We start from the raw sequence: 16,669 nt of genomic DNA on the forward strand, positions 1-16,669 counted from the left end.
TCATTGCATTATTCTTAAATCTTCATAAATAAACTACATTCATATTCTAGAATACCCGATGCGTTAGAATCGGGCCACCATCTAGTAACTACTATAATACTGTCCCTATGTACAAGAATATAACTACTATAATACTGCCCCTATGTACAAGAATATAACTACTATAATACTGTCCCTATGTACAGGAATATAACTACTATAATACTGCTCCTATGTACAAGAATATAACTACTATAATACTGTCCCTATGTACAAGAATATAACTACTATAATACTGCTCCTATGTACAAGAATATAACTACTATAATACTGTCCCTATGTACAAGAATATAACTACTATAATACTGCCCCTATGTACAAGAATATAACTACTATAATACTGCCCGCCTATGTACAAGAATATAACTACTATAATACTGCTCCTATGTACAAGAATAGAACTACTATAATACTGCCCCTATGTACAAGAATATAACTACTATAATACTGTCCCTATGTACAAGAATATAACTACTATAATACTGTCCCTATGTACAAGAATATAACTACTATAATACTGCTCCTATGTACAAGAATATAACTACTATAATACTGTCCCTATGTACAAGAATATAACTACTATAATACTGCCCGCCTATGTACAAGAATATAACTACTATAATACTGCTCCTATGTACAAGAATATAACTACTATAATACTGCCCCTATGTACAAGAATATAACTACTATAATACTGCCCCTATGTACGGGAATATAACTACTATAATACTGCCCCTATGTACAAGAATATAACTACTATAATACTGCCCCTATGTACAAGAATATAACTACTATAATACTGCTCCTATGTACGGGAATATAACTACTATAATACTGCCCCTATGTACAAGAATATAACTACTATAATACTGCCCCTATGTACAAGAATATAACTACTATAATACTGCTCCTATGTACAAGAATATAACTACTATAATACTGCCCCTATGTACGGGAATATAACTACTATAATACTGCCCCTATGTACGGGAATATAACTACTATAATACTGCCCCTATGTACAAGAACATTACTACTATAATACTGCCCCCTGTGGCCACACAATGTTCCTTGGTTGCTGTCCTCTTTGTGCCCTTGGATTGTGATGTCGGGTTGCTGTTGCCGTCGCTCTCGCAGGGTTTGGCAGTAGCGGATGGCGCAGTCTGGCAGTGCAGGGTCACATTTCCCATCTTGTGATCACAATCTTTTTCTCTCTCCCTAGATCTGTGAAATGTAATCCTAGACGGGGTGATCATGTGACCCGTCCATGTTGTCGGAATGTCCTCGGTTTCCTGTCCTCAAAGTCATTAAGTAAAATGCTGAATTCCTTCCTGTTTGCGGCGTTATTACACTACAGGGCCGCGTTTGTTCTAATTTTAGATGACCTTTGATAATTCTTGTAGAAAAGACGGGTGATTATAATGGTCGGGGGAGGGGAGATACTCCATTATTACACGGTTATAGAATATTATGGAGCGCTGCTCTGTGTGCGGGGAGCGCTGCTCTGTGTGCGCGGAGCGCTGCTCCGGTGCTGGTGGCTCCCATGTATTCATATGGAGCCAGAAAGACTCTTGGACTTAATCTTCTAAATTGAGGTCTAGCCGGACGCCGCGCTGCAGCAGACTATACATCTTACCAAATTTTCTTGGACGCCACGGCCCCCTCATCTCGTCTTATTTCTCCTTTGCTACGCGAGGCCTTACGTTGTTAGCTGCATCCCCATACACCTCGTCATAGATGCTGTTCTCACCCCCCCCCCCCCCCCCCCCCAATGCTGAGACCCCCCCCCAACTTCTGCTCTGATGCTGAGCTCCCAATCTCTACACCACCTGCTGTGGGTCTTTCCGACCTCTGTGCTGCGAATGCTGACACCAACACCCCCTCCCCTCCAACCTCAGCGCCAATGCTGAGCACCCCCCTGCAGACCTCGGCGCCAATGCTAATCCCCCCCCTGACCTCGGCGCCAATGCTGAGCACCGCCCCCCTCCCCGTCCTCAGCGCCAATTCTGATCCCCACCCCCCTCGGCGCCAATGCTGAGCCCCCCTCTCTGACCTTGACACCAATGCTGAGCCCCTTTCCCTGACTTCAGTGTGAATGCTGAGCCCCCCTCCCCAACCTTGGCGTGAATGCTGAGCTCCCCCACCCCCTGACCTAGGTGCGAATGCTGAGCCTCCCTGACCTCGGCGAGAATGCTGAGCCCACTGCCCCTTCGACTTCAGCGTAAATGCTGAGCCCTACCCTCCCCCCACCCGACCTGGGTGCGAATGCTGAGTCCCCCCCTCCATGACCTGTGCGTCAATGCTGAAGGTCCCCTCTGACTTTGGTGCCAATGCTGAGACCTTTTTCCCTGACCTGGGAGCTAATGCTGAGCCCCCCCTTTGTGACCTGTGTTCCAATGCTGAGGGCCCCCCGGGCTCGGTGCAGATTACTAGTGGCCCCTCTTGTGTTGTGACTTTTCTCTCCCACCATAGACCAGGTACTCGGTGCTGAGTTTGGAAACCAATGAGCCCTCCTGTGGGATACGAGTCCGTGCAATGTGAATGGACGCCCCCTATAGACGCCCATCGTCTGCTGATCTTATTAAGGCTCCAGAACTTTATTACAAAAATGTTCTTTTCTTTTTCCTTTTAATTTCCGCTATTTTCAGGATCTCTGCTTGCTGAATGTTTTACCCGCAGAGGCTGATCGTGAGGTTGATACATTTGTGGCCACAGATCTTCCTGTTCTGGTGGTTTGGTGCAATGTATCGCAGCCGTCTATCCTGGTTACAATGTAACAAAGCCTCAGCTGTGAGAATGTTGGGTCTTTTCTTATTCACTGACAGCAGGCAGCCGCTGAAACTCTCCAGGACGGAAACCTTGGGTCTCCGGAAAGTGGAAAATGACTACATCCGGAGAATTTTCACCTTTTTCTTTCTTGCAGTTTTGTTTTTCTCCGTGCTGTATAAGCGCTGCAGCTTCGCTCCTTCGTGCCTGTAACGTCTCGAGGACGTGTGTGAAAAGTGGAGCAGAAACTTTTACTATTTCTGGAGCCGCTTCCTTTCCCACGAGTCACTGAGCCGCATTCCCCATCGGGAATAAACATTTGTATGGTCCCTGTTAGGACCGGCCTGGTAACCTCATTATTGGAGGCCGGACCCCCGTAAGGTGGATGTAGTCATCATCCGCAGATATCTGCTCTGTCCTGATCACTGACTCCAGGGACGAGGTTACATAATCCAACAGCCAGAATGCACCGCACGTGTCACTGACTACAGATCCCAGCATGCCCAGTGTGATTCAGATAAACAGAAGAATGGTGGGAACTGCTGATAAGGTGTGGGAAATGTGGCGTCACTGCAGACGGGGGGAGTCCAGTCATAGGATCATCGCTGGATCGCCATCATGGCTGTTTACTCCTCGTCTTCTCTCACCTGCAGGTTCTCGACCCCGAGCAGAATCACAGCTTCACCGACCATTATTTGAATGTGGCCTTCGACCTATCGCAGGTCCTGTTCATAGCCACCGCCAACACCATGGCCACTATACCGGCCGCCCTGCTGGATCGCATGGAAGTTCTCGAGGTTCCAGGTACATGTCTATAATGTGCACATACATTACTGATCCTGTATGATACTCCAGAGCTGCACTCACTATTCTGCTGGTGCAGTCATCACTGTGTACATACATTACATTACTGATCCTGAGTTACATCCTGTATTATACTCCAGAGCTGCACTCACTATTCTGCTAGTGCAGTTACTGTGTACATACATTACTGATCCTGAGTTACATCCTGTATTATACCCCAGAGCTGTGCTCACTATTCTGCTTTTGCAGTGACTGTGTACATTATATTACTGATCCTGAGTTACATCCTGTATTATACCCCAGAGCTGCACTCACTATTCTGCTGGTGCAGTCACTGTGTACATACATTACTGATCCTGAGTTACATCCTGTATTATACTCCAGAGCTGCACTCACTATTCTGCTGGTGCAGTTACTGTGTACATACATTACATTACTCATCCTGAGTTACCTCCTGTATTATACCCCAGAGCTGCACTCACTATTCTGCTGGTGCAGTCACTGTGTACATATATTACTGATCCTGAGTTACATCCTGTATTATACCCCAGAGCTGTGCTGTGTTCACTATTCTGCTGGTGCAGTGACTGTGTACATACATTACTTATTAAGGGGATACCTGACAACAATCTTGCTGACCATTTCCTATAACAAACAGACTGAGTTGTTATTGCAGCTCTGGAGTATAACACCAGTGGTTTATGAATCATTCCAGGGTACAGCCAGGAAGAAAAGATAGAAATTGCGCACAGACACCTGATTGCTAAGCAGTTGTCCCAGCACGGACTGACGCCGGAGCAGATCCAGATCCCACCCGAGACCACCCTGGAAGTCATCACCCGGTGAGTATCTGAGCGCTGCCGGTTATTCACTGCCTGAACTTTTTTTTTTTTTTTTTTCAAGATCTGATTCAAATTTTATCAGACGAAACCAGAGAACCCTCCAGTCTCTGCAGATTTGCCGCCTTGTCCCCCTTTCATTACATGCCGTCCTCTTATGTGGAAGCCCCCTTACAGAGGATGGCCACAAATGGACTCACATGGCTAAAACCGCCCCCCCCCCGTGCACACAGGTTCTGCCTGGTATTGTAGTTCATTCTCATTCACTTTAGTGAAGCTGAGCTGCAATACCAGACACGGCCTATAAAAAAGGGGGGAGCTGTTTGTGGAAGAAAACTACTTTTCTGATTCTGTGCACCCCCTTATCCTCAGATATTGGACGTGACCAATGTGCCGCTGTGTCTCCCTACAGGTACACGCGTGAAGCCGGAGTTCGCTCACTAGAACGGAGGCTCGGAGCCGTGTGCAGAGCTGTTGCTGTTAAAGTCGCCGAGGGGCAACACCGAGATGGAAAATCCGAGACCCCCGATGTGACTGATGCAGAGGGTGGGTAGATCTGCTGATAACCCAGATTTTACACTGGCAGGTGTAGAAAGCCAGGGGCAAGCGCTGAACGGTTCCTGGATCCGGACGACTGGCTCTGGGTGGTCCCTGGCAGTGGACGACGGGCACCGGGCTGGTCCCTGGCAGTGGACGACGGGCACCGGGCTGGTCCCTGGCAGTGGACGACGGGCACCGGGCTGGTCCCTGGCAGTGGACGACGGGCACCGGGCTGGTCCCTGGCAGTGGACGACGGGCACCGGGCTGGTCCCTGGCAGTGGACGACGGGCACCGGGCGATGGGCTCTGGCAGTGGACGACGGGCACCGGGCGATGGGCTCTGGCTGGTCCCCGGCGATGGGCATCGGGCGATGGGCTCTGGCCGGTTCCTGGCAATGGGCATCGGGCGATGGGCTCTGGCCGGTCCCCGGTAAAGGAATTGTAGCTGGAGGTTTTGTACATACAATGCTCCTGGTTATTTTCTAGCCCGTTGTTACATTACGGACTGTTTCCATAGCCTCCAGCAGTATTAGCACAGAACCTGTATAATTTGCCTTCGCTGATAATTCAGTTTCCTTGTAGATTAGTCTGTGTCTCCTCCTGACGACCTCCCTACCTGCTGACTTCCTCCCCAGTGTTTTCCGCAGATATTGCCTCCATTTCTTCGGTTGTGTACTTGTCTCGGCTGCTTTCCTCATTCTCAGGTGACTTCAGATTTACGGCGATGATTTCCTGCCGGCTCGGCCTGTTCCTGGCAGTTTCACCGCCCTGCGCTTTGCTCGGGATTCCTGTCGCCTTCTCAGATATATGTACAGGTTTTCCAGAGCCGCACTTGGCACAAGCGAGCTTTCGCCTCTCACTTTCTGCACACCTGCTAACACTCGCCCCTGCCGGCCTCCTGCCATGTAATGGGTCACCCGAATGTCCCAGTGGGGCAGGGGCGGCTGCGGGGCATTCTCACTTCTGCTCCATAATGACTCCATTAACAGGACAAAAAGTGTGGGCACTAAAGGAGATTATGGGGTCTTGTCGGACCCCACAGCCTCTCCTTAAAACGGGTGGTCCAGAATGATAAAACTCTTCTTCCTAAACCAACACCCCTTCTTACTTGCTGGCGGCGTCTCTAATAGTCGTGGCTTCTTTGTCATCGCCCGTTTTCCCCGGATCTGCTGCGTGAATTCTCCGGTGACTCATCCTCCATTGTCTGGAGAAGAGATTCTCCATCCCATCACTCCAGTGTGGATGGAGAATATAAGCTCAGTGTCTGGAGGCTGCCGAGCTCCATAAAGCCCACCCACGTGTCCATTTTTACCTTGTGGTGATGTCTGTAAGTCCCTGGTGGGCCAGTGATTTATGCAGACTTTTCATATTGATGCAATTCAGGATCTATTGTCTGTTAGACCGTAATGGTCCAGTCCCTGGTGGCAGATAAACTTTATAGAGTTCATTCAATACTTCTGGTATTTTGTACAACTTAGTCCCTGGTGTGATAGTGTCCAATGATTTTTGTAGTAAGTATACAATTCAAGGTCTGTCTTTTTATGTTACAGTGCTTAGTCCCTGGTGTCTCCATAAGGTCTGCTTTTGTTGTGGTGTATAATGGCATTTTATTCACTTTAGTCCCTGGTGGGCTAGTGTTTCATAGATATTTTTTTTCCAAAGTGGCAAGCGCACTTTTCTGAATCTTTCATGTTGGACCTTTTATCTCACAGTTCATCCCTGAAAGCACGGATCCATCTGTTTATATGGTAGTATGTTATTCAGCTTAGTCCCTGGTGGGCCAGTTTTTAATATATACTTAATTCAATGGTGGCAGTTGCTCAGTTTAGGACGAATTGCTTAGTACCTAGTCCCCCCGGTGGCTAATGAGCTCCTTTAAGACCTTCACAGTCCTCCGTTTCTACCTTGTGGAGACATTTTGGGCTCAGTTCCCTGGTGGGCAAGTGTATAATGTAAAATTGGTTTTCATAGTGGTTAGTTTAGACTTTGGGGTCTGCCTTTTGGTGTGGTCCGGTCCTTTTTATCTATAAAGTCCTGTCCCTGGTGGCCATAGAAAGTGCTCACAATCAACTCTTTATAGTCTTGGAATTTGTGTGATAGCCCTTTACACAATGTAGTATTTATTACATGGTGGTAAACGTACAATTCAGGATCTCTTGCATAGTGGACCTTTACCCATTGACTGACAAATGCTCAATTTAGTACTTTTAGTATTTGTTGATGCAATACCGGAGTATTGCCCATCAGGGACTATGCTATCCATAATTCTTTCCATGGTGACAAAGGTATATTTCTGGTTTAGTTGCTTGTTGGTCCTTGAAAACTTTCCAGTCTCTGGTGGCTGATGAGCTCCGTCCACTTGTGACTTTTGCTGTTCTGCACGTTGGTATATTTTTCAGCTTAGTCCCTGGTGGGCCAGTGTACAGCTCAGAATTTATTCCTTGGTGGCAATTGTTTGGTGGACCTTGTAAATTAGAGCCAAGTCCCTGGTGACTGATGGGCTCCATAAAGCTTGTAAACCTAGTGACCACCTTAATATCGTTTAGTCCATGGTGGGCTAGGGTACAATGTAGAATTTATTCCATGGTGGCAATCGGTATCGTTGGGTAGTGGAGTCACCGTAGTGCCGGGATGACTGTACCGCGGGCGTCACTACGACATGATCGCCCCCGCACCATGTTACCTATGGGGGATAACGATGGGGTTTGGGAACCTGCAGGCGTTTGCTCCTAGTTCCCCCGGCCTCATCCCTGGGCCGTGCGCAGTTTGTTCCGCAGCAGTCGTGTGGTGTTGCCGTTGACCTTTCTAAGGTTTTGGCATTGACGTTCCTCCGTAGTCTTCCTGGAACTGAACGCTCTTGATTTCAGGGGGCCGCCACCGCTCGAGCCAAGGCTCCCGGCCGCATTCCTCCTCGCATCGCTCACATTTCTGGCTTACGCAGCTGGCACGCTGCGGGCTGTAACTTAGGGAAGGTGACGACAGCGTGCCCCGTCCTATAAGGCGACCAGCACCTGCCGAATACATGGCCTGAAAACCGAAACGCTGTGTGGTCCAGGAGTGAAAAGTGCCCTGTGCGACATGCGTGGTGAGGGGGGCTACCAAAAAAGATATGCAGGCCACTGAGATCCTATCATCAGGGTCTCCGCAGTCTATCGAGGTCCGAAGCAGTCTTACATCCAGCTCTGCTCCTGTAAAAGTTTCCAGCTGCTTCATCGTTCCTTCCTCCATGCTTTACCCTGCAGCTCTGCTTCTTCTTATTAGCCGCTGACTTCTATTACAGCAAGGACAGAATCAGCATAAACTACAAGCGGCTATACGGCTGGTGAGGTATCGGGAGACTGCAGCACAGAGATGGGGGGCCTAAATGACGAGGGTGGGGCCTAAATGATGAGGGTGGGGCCTAAATGACGAGGGAGGGGGCTAAATGTGTTGACGGTTTCTGCAGTATTGAGTTTTGCACTGTCAGATATTGTGCTGCCGAGTTTTACATTTCTGGGTTTTGCATTACTGGTCTGTCGCACTGTCGTGTTTTATAGTGTCAGGTTTTTGCACCATCCAGTTTTACGCTGCTTAGGCAGTTCTGTGCTGCCGAGTTCTGCGGTTCCGCCTTTTTGCTTTTCGGTTCTGTGCTGCAGTTTTGCGGTGCCGGCTTTTTGCTTTTCGGTTCTGCGCTGCCGAGTTTTGCGGTGCCCGCTTTTTGGTTCTGTGCTGCTGAGTTTTGCGGTGCCAGCTTTTGCTTTTCGGTTCTGTAGTGCTGGCGTTTGCGCTTCGGTTCTGTGCTGCCGAGTATTCCGGTGCCGGCTTTTGCTTTTCGGTTCTGTAGTGCCGCGGCGTTTGTGCTTCGGTCCTGTGCTGCCGAGTATTCCGATGCCGACTTTTGCTTTTCGGTTCTGTGCTGCTGGGTTTTGCAGTGCCTGCTTTTGCTTTTCGGTTCTGTGCTGCCGAGTATTGCAGTGCCGGCTTTTGCGCTGCCGCATTGTGTTGCACTTTGTTTTTGTTGCCCGATGCCATCTGGAATACCAGGGGCAACGTACGAGCGGCTCGTTCCGGCAGACACAGGGGCAGTTGTCGCTCTTGGTGCAGCTGCCGACGTCCTCCTCTGCATGTGTAAACATTAACCTGGGGACTCGGGAGACGCCCTCCATTACTGCTGCCTGTGTCACACCGAGTCCTCCCGGCAGCGTCAGACCTGAGTCACCAGCCTCTTTACATTCAGCGAGCACTAAAAATAGTCCGTCTGGGGATCTGCATATAGGTTTATTCAGCCGTGGGGTGGAGTGCACCCGGAAACATTCCTGGGAAACCGCACCCAGCTCTACCGAACCCCTGACTGTCCATTGTGCCCAGATATACAGCGACGCCCGTGCTATACACCTGCTAGTATCTGCTGTTAAGGAGCCTGGAAAAGTGGAGCTGGAGTCATAATCTGAGAGTTTGAAAGAATGGAGTGTCCCTTTAAATATAAATCACGATGCAACAAACCCTCAGCTGTGTGAGCAGGCGAGTCCAGGGAGGGATTCAATGTCTGGATGTAAATAAGAATGTCCGTATTGCCTGACAGCAAGCAGAGTTCCTGCAATTGATGAAGAATGATCCAGATATCTCCCCTGAGGGGAATCTGTTCTCTGCCCTGCCCCCGAGGGAGCTGTGACAAATGTCCTTATAGAGAGAACAGCTGGAGATGAATTCCCAGCTGGAAGGTGACGGCCATACTGTCAGGAGTGGTAGCTCATAATGCCCACAACACTGCCACCTGTGGCAGCCCCTATGTCCTGAGGAATAAAAATGCTGGACTTATCCAATACAGCAGATCACAGACGGGTAAGGAAGCCCCATAGGAGTTAATGTTCTGCTGACACCGTTGGAGGAGCAGTGACTGGCGCAGGCGGGTGATACCGTTGGAGGAGCGGTGACTGGCGCAGGCGGGTGACACCGTTGGAGGAGCGGAGACTGGCGCAGGCGCGTGACACCGTTGGAGGAGCGGTGACTGGCGCAGGCGGGTGACACCGTTGGAGGAGCGGAGACTGGCGCAGGCGGGTGTCACCGTTGGAGGAGCGGAGACTGGCGCAGGCGGGTGACACCGTTTGAGGAGCGGTGACACTTATACCTCCTTTCCGAACACTTTGCTGCAATGTATTTCCTCTAAAAAAAAAAAAAAAAAATGGCTGAACAGAATTGTACCAAACCCTCATCTGTAAAAAGTACTGGACCTTTAAGGATATTTCTTTATCTCATTCCACTATGTGATTGCTGTCAGTGAATGGGAACCTTCTATTAGTACATTGTAGACCAGTAAAGCAATATTTCTGTGCGTTTACCCCTGTAAACGTTGTTGTGGTCCTCCCCTCCCCCCTCGCTGGAGGCCGTGACACCCCCCCCCCCCCCCCCCCCTCGTACATACAGCTGTGACCCCCGGACATAAAGCTGTGACCCCGGCTATTCATCTCCATTTCATGTTGCTGTAATTGACCATTCCCTTCCTGAATTCCCTTGTGATTCCTTTTTGTAGATCGCAAGGCAAAGCCCTCGGAAGACCCCAGACCCCGGGACATCAGCGGCCCCACAGACCTGTCCCTGCCCCCCGAGATGCCGATACTGATCGATCACCACGCCCTGAAGGACATCCTTGGGGCCCCGATGTATGAGACAGAGGTAGGATGGCCCGAGACCATTCATACCAGGTTTTTTTTTTTTATGTACAATGATTTGATTTTGCAATGCTTTACCTGCAGTCCTACGTAAATCTATAAATTATGGTTTTTCTACTCTACGTTGTTATAGCCATTGGTGGCAGATATGTCTGAAGTCTCACTGGGGCTTTTAAAACGACTCCCCATCTGTCTCCAAGTATCGATCTGTCACTTGCTCTCTATCTCTCTTTTTTTTCATCTGTCTCTTGCTCTTTATCCATTTGTCTTTAATCATCTGTCACTCTATGTCACTATGTGCACACGTTGCGGTTTTTGCTGCGGATCCGCAGCAGTTTTCCATGCGGTGTACAGTACAATGTTAACCTATGGAAAACAAAAACCGCAGTGCACATGCTGCGAAAAATTCAGCGCGGAAACAAAGAAGTAGCATGTCACTTCTTTCTGCGGATTCCGCAGCGGTTTTCAACCTGCACCAATAGGAAAGTGCAGTTGAAAACCCGCAGAGGAATCCGCAGAAGAAACCGCGTGAAAATCCGTAGTGAAAACCGCAGTGGTTTTGCACTGCGGATTTTCCAAATCCGCTGCGGAAAAATCCGCAGCAAAATCCGCAACGTGTGCACATACCCTAAATCTTTTTCCGTCACACTCTATCCATCTGTCACTCACTATCTGTCACTTACTCTCTATCTCGTTTTCTGTTGCTGCCTGTGTCACTACTGCTTTCTTACTGCTGCTTTTCATCTGTCTCCATTTATTTCTCTCCTCCAGCCCTCCCTTTTTGGTGTCCTTCTCTAACGCTGTCTGTCTCGTTCCATGCCTCCTGTGTCTCCCTCCCTCTATTGCTCTCTGTCCATCCATCGTCTGCTCTTTTGTTTTTTCCTCTGTCCCCTTCTGTCTTTCATCTCTCTTGCACTCTACATTGCTCACTCTCTCCCCATCTTTTGCTCTATATCTCTGTCCATCAGTGACTGCATCTCTACCATTTGTGCTCTCCCAGACTGTCTGTCTCCCTCTGTCGCTCACTCTGTACCTTTCTCTATGGATGGTGTATCTTGGAGCTCGGCACAGACTCTCTCGCAGCGTCATGTAGACGAGGTGACTCAGCTCTTGGGCGGCGGCTGGAGATCTGAAGCCATCACATCTGTACCTGAATGAAATCCTGCAACAAGGGGATTCAGCCGCCACAATGATGCAACTGAATCATTAAGTGGATTATCGGCATCAGACGCCCCCTCCCCCCCATAGCTCGGGTACATAGACGTATACAGGGGCTATAGCAGAACAATGGGATCAAGGGGCTCAATTACAGCGGTGGGGGATGAATTGACGCGACCGCGCTACGTATCAGGCTGTGACATCCGCTTACACCGCCGATCTGCACCCTGGACAGTTTTATGTTGTCTTTATTTATGGAATGATTGTGGGGGACCGTGAGAAATGCACCAGAAAAAGGGGAGAAATCAGGACAGAAAAATGGGGTCACATTAATGACAGAATTGCGCCATCAATGTCTCGACCCTTTTCGTACAAGAGGTGGTGCAGCGATGTTCTGGGTCTAATAGGGTGGCAGAAACTAAAGCAATGGCTGGTTGGATTTCTAGTTCCACCAGGACTGATAGAGGGTTCTTGGTGGTCTTGTCCATCACTGGGAGGTTTCTTCTTGTGCTCAGTTACTTAGTTGGCCAATCGGCTGAACAGGATGTGCTTCGGGGAAGGATTTGACATTGCCGGCCCTGGCAGCTCTTCCCGTTTGCTGCAGACAAAGTGCAGCTATTTTGGGGACTGAGAACATTTGCAAGAAAGCTTTTGAGTACAAGGACAATTACAGGCGGTGGCAGAGGAGCCGGTAACCATTAGTCAGATTCGGCGGTGCCGCTATATTGACAGTTTCTTTCATTTTAGGTATTCGAGAGACTAAACCAGCCAGGCGTAGCCATCGGCTTGGCATGGACCCCGCTTGGAGGGGAGATCATGTTCGTCGAGGCCAGTCGTATGGATGGAGAAGGGCAGTTAACGCTGACCGGTCAGCTGGGCGACGTCATGAAAGAATCGGCACACTTGGCCATCAGCTGGCTGCGCAGCAACGCAAAGAAGTATCAGCTGTGCAACGGTAAATGCCATACGCGTCATTACGTATATACGGCTCCTCTGTTCCTCATGCATTGAGTATAATAATTGTCCGCAACTTGTGATGCATCTACAACTGCCAGCAGCCGCCGCCATGTAAGTTGTTGCTCAGCTGTCGTCTCCTCTCCTCCAGCATCGGGCAGCTTCGATCTACTCGACAGCAACGACATCCATCTGCACTTCCCGGCCGGCGCCGTCACCAAGGATGGCCCATCTGCGGGAGTCGCCATCGTCACCTGCCTCGCTTCTCTCTTCAGCGGCCGCCTGGTGAGCTCCGATGTGGCCATGACCGGAGAGATCACCCTGCGGGGCCTGGTGCTCCCTGTAAGTGGCCCCAAAAAATATATACTATTGTTGTAGAACCACACATGCTGAAAGTTGTAGTACTGCAACAGGAGCACAAGATATAGCCGTATACGTGCACTTATTCTCCATCTTTTGTGTAGGTCGGAGGCATCAAGGACAAGGTGCTGGCGGCTCACCGGGCCAAGCTGAAGCGCGTGATCATCCCTCAGAGGAATGAAAAGGATCTGGAGGAGATCCCTGTAAACGTGAGACGGGATCTGACTTTCATCCTGGTGGGAACGCTGGAGGATGTTCTGAACGCCGCGTTTGATGGGGGATTTTTTAAGAGAGGCCAAGAGCTCCTCAACAGCAAACTGTGAAGACTTTACACCTGTAGTCATGGCAGGGAGAGAGTACCTGGCACTTATTCAGCTTGCTCCGATTAGCTGCAGCAGGAACCTGTATATGTGGAGCGCTGTCACACAGCCGTGACACATGCATCGCCGGACACCTGATTATCAGGAGCGCTCCAGGTATCCGGTTCCCGCTGCAGTTATTCAGCTCACTAATAGAGTTTACCGACTAAGGCGGAATCTGACGATATTTGCTCATGTTTAGTAGGGATGTAACATTAGAGCTGTACCTGACCTCCAGCTGGAAAGGACACTGAAGAGATTGCAAGTAGCTGCTCTTGGTGAGAACAACATAATCCGTTTCAGCTGGATGCTAGGTTAGTTTACTTAGTACCCAATAAGTTAAACTTTTACTTAGGTACGATATTGATGATGGATAATCAATGTGGGGGTGTGGATGTCGCTATTATTTAGCACATTTTTCTACAGGGGCATAGGCAGCAAGAACAAGACAGCTCTGCTCTTGTTGAAGTGAATGAGAGCAGAAATTAAATGATACCCTGTAGACTTACACTACTACTGATCAGATCTGACAGGAGGGGGCAGCACTTTATACAAGGAGTCTGATCTAATGGTAATTATTGAATAATTATATGTGGATCTGTGATGTGCGTAGCTACTGGACACAAGGTAGCTGCAGGTTGTTGCCTTATTACATGTATGCAATTTATCTACATAGTAAAATGTAATCTGCAATCCCCATAGCCTGGGTATGTTCATGGGGGTTTTGTTTTTTGAGTGGGTCTGCTTTAAAATAAACAGGAAATGTTTTTCAGGCATTATTTTTATGTTCACATTTTCCACTTCATAAAGCGCCTTGTGACTTTCTCACCATTTTCACACTCTGTGTTTGGACTAGGCCTTCCTTTAAATATCATACATGAGATGGCAGCGACTTCCAGAAAGGCTTTAAAATGATAAACGGGTAGTAAGTGCTCGTTGTGTGCCGGCCATCGTAGCTGCCACTCCATATACCCCAGACAGATGTTATTGGGTGATCTCGCCCAGAATTACTCAGGCTGAAAGAAAGCAGCACAGTCCCATCATAAGTAATAAATCCACAGACATGTGAATGTGGACAACTGTACCGGCCTGATTGCAACAATCCAAACAAACGCCAGCACACAGGTCAGGAAACTCGTAGTAAGGCCGGGACTTGCACCCACAACCTCCCAGTGTGAACCAGTCTCTAAATCTGCATCACTACATCTTGGGCTATGTGCACACTGTCTTTTTGAGGGATATTCTGCTCCAAAAAGCCCTAAACATTCAAAAGAGCACATGTATTGTTATGTAAAACAACTTACTGCACATACATGTTCGGTCTTAACCACTTCAGGTTTTTAAAGACCCCAAGCAGTTGAAAGAAAAAAAAAAAGTTATTAGGAAACAATTTTATTTACTCTGAAGTGTCTTCCTCGTGAGCAAAAGTAGGTGCATTATTCCACCCGAGATGTGAACATGGCAAAAAAAAAAAGGATCTGCTGTCCTGATCTCAGGCAGAGCAGAAGCGATGATGTCCTGCCTGTCAGTCAGTGGCTCCTGCAGACAGCTGACTGGTGCAGGTGACATCAGCACAGGACTTAGTGAACAATACACAATCCAGTTGTCAACCAAAATGAAACATCCGTAACTAGTAAGACGACTGCTTTCTTCCATTAAACTGCACCTCTGTGATCCACGGGCCATGTCTGGTAGTGCAGCTGAGCTGCATTGGAGTAAAATGCTTTCTTCCATAGAATCTTTTCTAGTTCTGGAGAACACCTAAAGTAGAAAATCTAAAGCAAACCGATTATCTCCTATATTAGTAAACAGATTAAGTACACACAAAGGGGTTATCCTTATCCATTGGAGAGGGTGTAAGTTACTGATACCGCAATCAGGCCTTAGTGGAGCAGAAGTGCACGGGCTCAGCCTCCACTCCATTCACTGTCTATGGAGCAGCGATAATTTCAAGCAGTCCCATAAACAATTAATGAAGTGGAGGTCGAGCATGCACACCCTGCCAGGGATCCAGCAATGAGCCAGGCCTTAAAAGGTTTTCAAAACAAGTGTTATTCCTCCATCTTGAGGGCAGAGACTAGAGAGAGTGGACATCTCACATCACTGCCGAAAGAAGAAGTGCAAGGTCTCGTGTATTTCACTGCTCTGCACGGACCGCTACAACCCCCACCACAATACAGGAAAACATTCTAACATCCAGGAAGGGCGGATCCTAGTCCATGGAAACAAAGAAAACCGTTCTAATTACTGCAAAGCGAATTTGGTCCGAACACACAGACAGAACCTAAGTGATCTCATATCTGTCATCACCACGTTTCCAGATTAAGAAAAAAACATCAATATTGAGGTCAGCACACCACATCCCCTCTACATGGACATAAATCACATTCTGACTGCCTGCGGCCACCACTAGGGGTTGCTGTGTGCTGTTTGTATCCACAGTATGCAGAGAGCTCCCCCTAGTGGTGGCTGCAGCAAGTCCACATTTTTACTTTGCTTTGAAAGATCTACAAAGAAAAAAAAACTATAATGTATATTCTGTAATGTGAGCAATTGCAGAATTTAAAGGGAACTTGTCACATCATTTGTAGAGTCTAAAGCAGTGCTCCCCAACTCCGGTCCTCAAGAGCCACCAACAGGTCATGTTTTCAGGATTTCCTTAGCATTGCACAGGTGATGGAATTCTTGCCTGGCCAGGTGATGCAATTATCACCTGGGCAATACTAAGGAAATCCTGAAAACATGACCTGTTGGTGGCTCTTGAGGACCGGAGTTGGGGAACACTGGTCTAAACTGTCCCCAATGCAATGTGCATCACTAACATTTTTCCTTTAAATTTACCGCTGTAATCCTTAAGTACTTTTTGAAATGCAGCTGCAGCTTGGAGCGGCCAAGCTGTTGCACAACTCTTAGGGAGAACAGTAAGTATCAGCTAGAAGAGTATAACCCCTATATAAAACATAACTTTTACTAATGATATTTAAAATTGAACAAAAATAATAAACACAGGTGCTCACGTCGATAACAGTGCAGATAAAAAACTGGTTTTGTCTCACCAATTGCAGACTGGAGTACCACATAGATGAATAAGGGTCCCCGGGAGGGTCCAGCAAGAAAGAGATGAATGGAGCAATGTGTAAAGGGGTGGGGAACCGTTGCCTACTCCCCTGTCGTGCCCCAGCATTGACTCCTGTCCTTACAAG

The 16,669-nt window shown here is 48.3% G+C and overlaps 1 protein-coding gene across 1 annotated transcript in view; it reads left to right on the forward strand.

The window, feature by feature from the left end:
- LONP2 (lon peptidase 2, peroxisomal) overlaps positions 1-14,233 on the forward strand; it is a 41,066-nt gene extending 26,833 nt beyond the window's left edge. The window contains exons 9-15 of the mRNA XM_077288755.1: positions 3,459-3,609; positions 4,325-4,451; positions 4,861-4,994; positions 10,497-10,639; positions 12,541-12,748; positions 12,899-13,089; positions 13,212-14,233. Of these exons, the coding sequence (XP_077144870.1) occupies positions 3,459-3,609; positions 4,325-4,451; positions 4,861-4,994; positions 10,497-10,639; positions 12,541-12,748; positions 12,899-13,089; positions 13,212-13,430 (1,173 nt within the window). The 3' untranslated portion in view covers positions 13,431-14,233. The remainder of the gene's footprint in view (positions 1-3,458; positions 3,610-4,324; positions 4,452-4,860; positions 4,995-10,496; positions 10,640-12,540; positions 12,749-12,898; positions 13,090-13,211) is intronic.
- Positions 14,234-16,669: the final 2,436 nt, after the last annotated feature.

Source organism: Ranitomeya variabilis, chromosome 2 (genome assembly GCF_051348905.1).
Source record: "Ranitomeya variabilis isolate aRanVar5 chromosome 2, aRanVar5.hap1, whole genome shotgun sequence".
NCBI lineage: Eukaryota > Metazoa > Chordata > Amphibia > Anura > Dendrobatidae > Ranitomeya > Ranitomeya variabilis.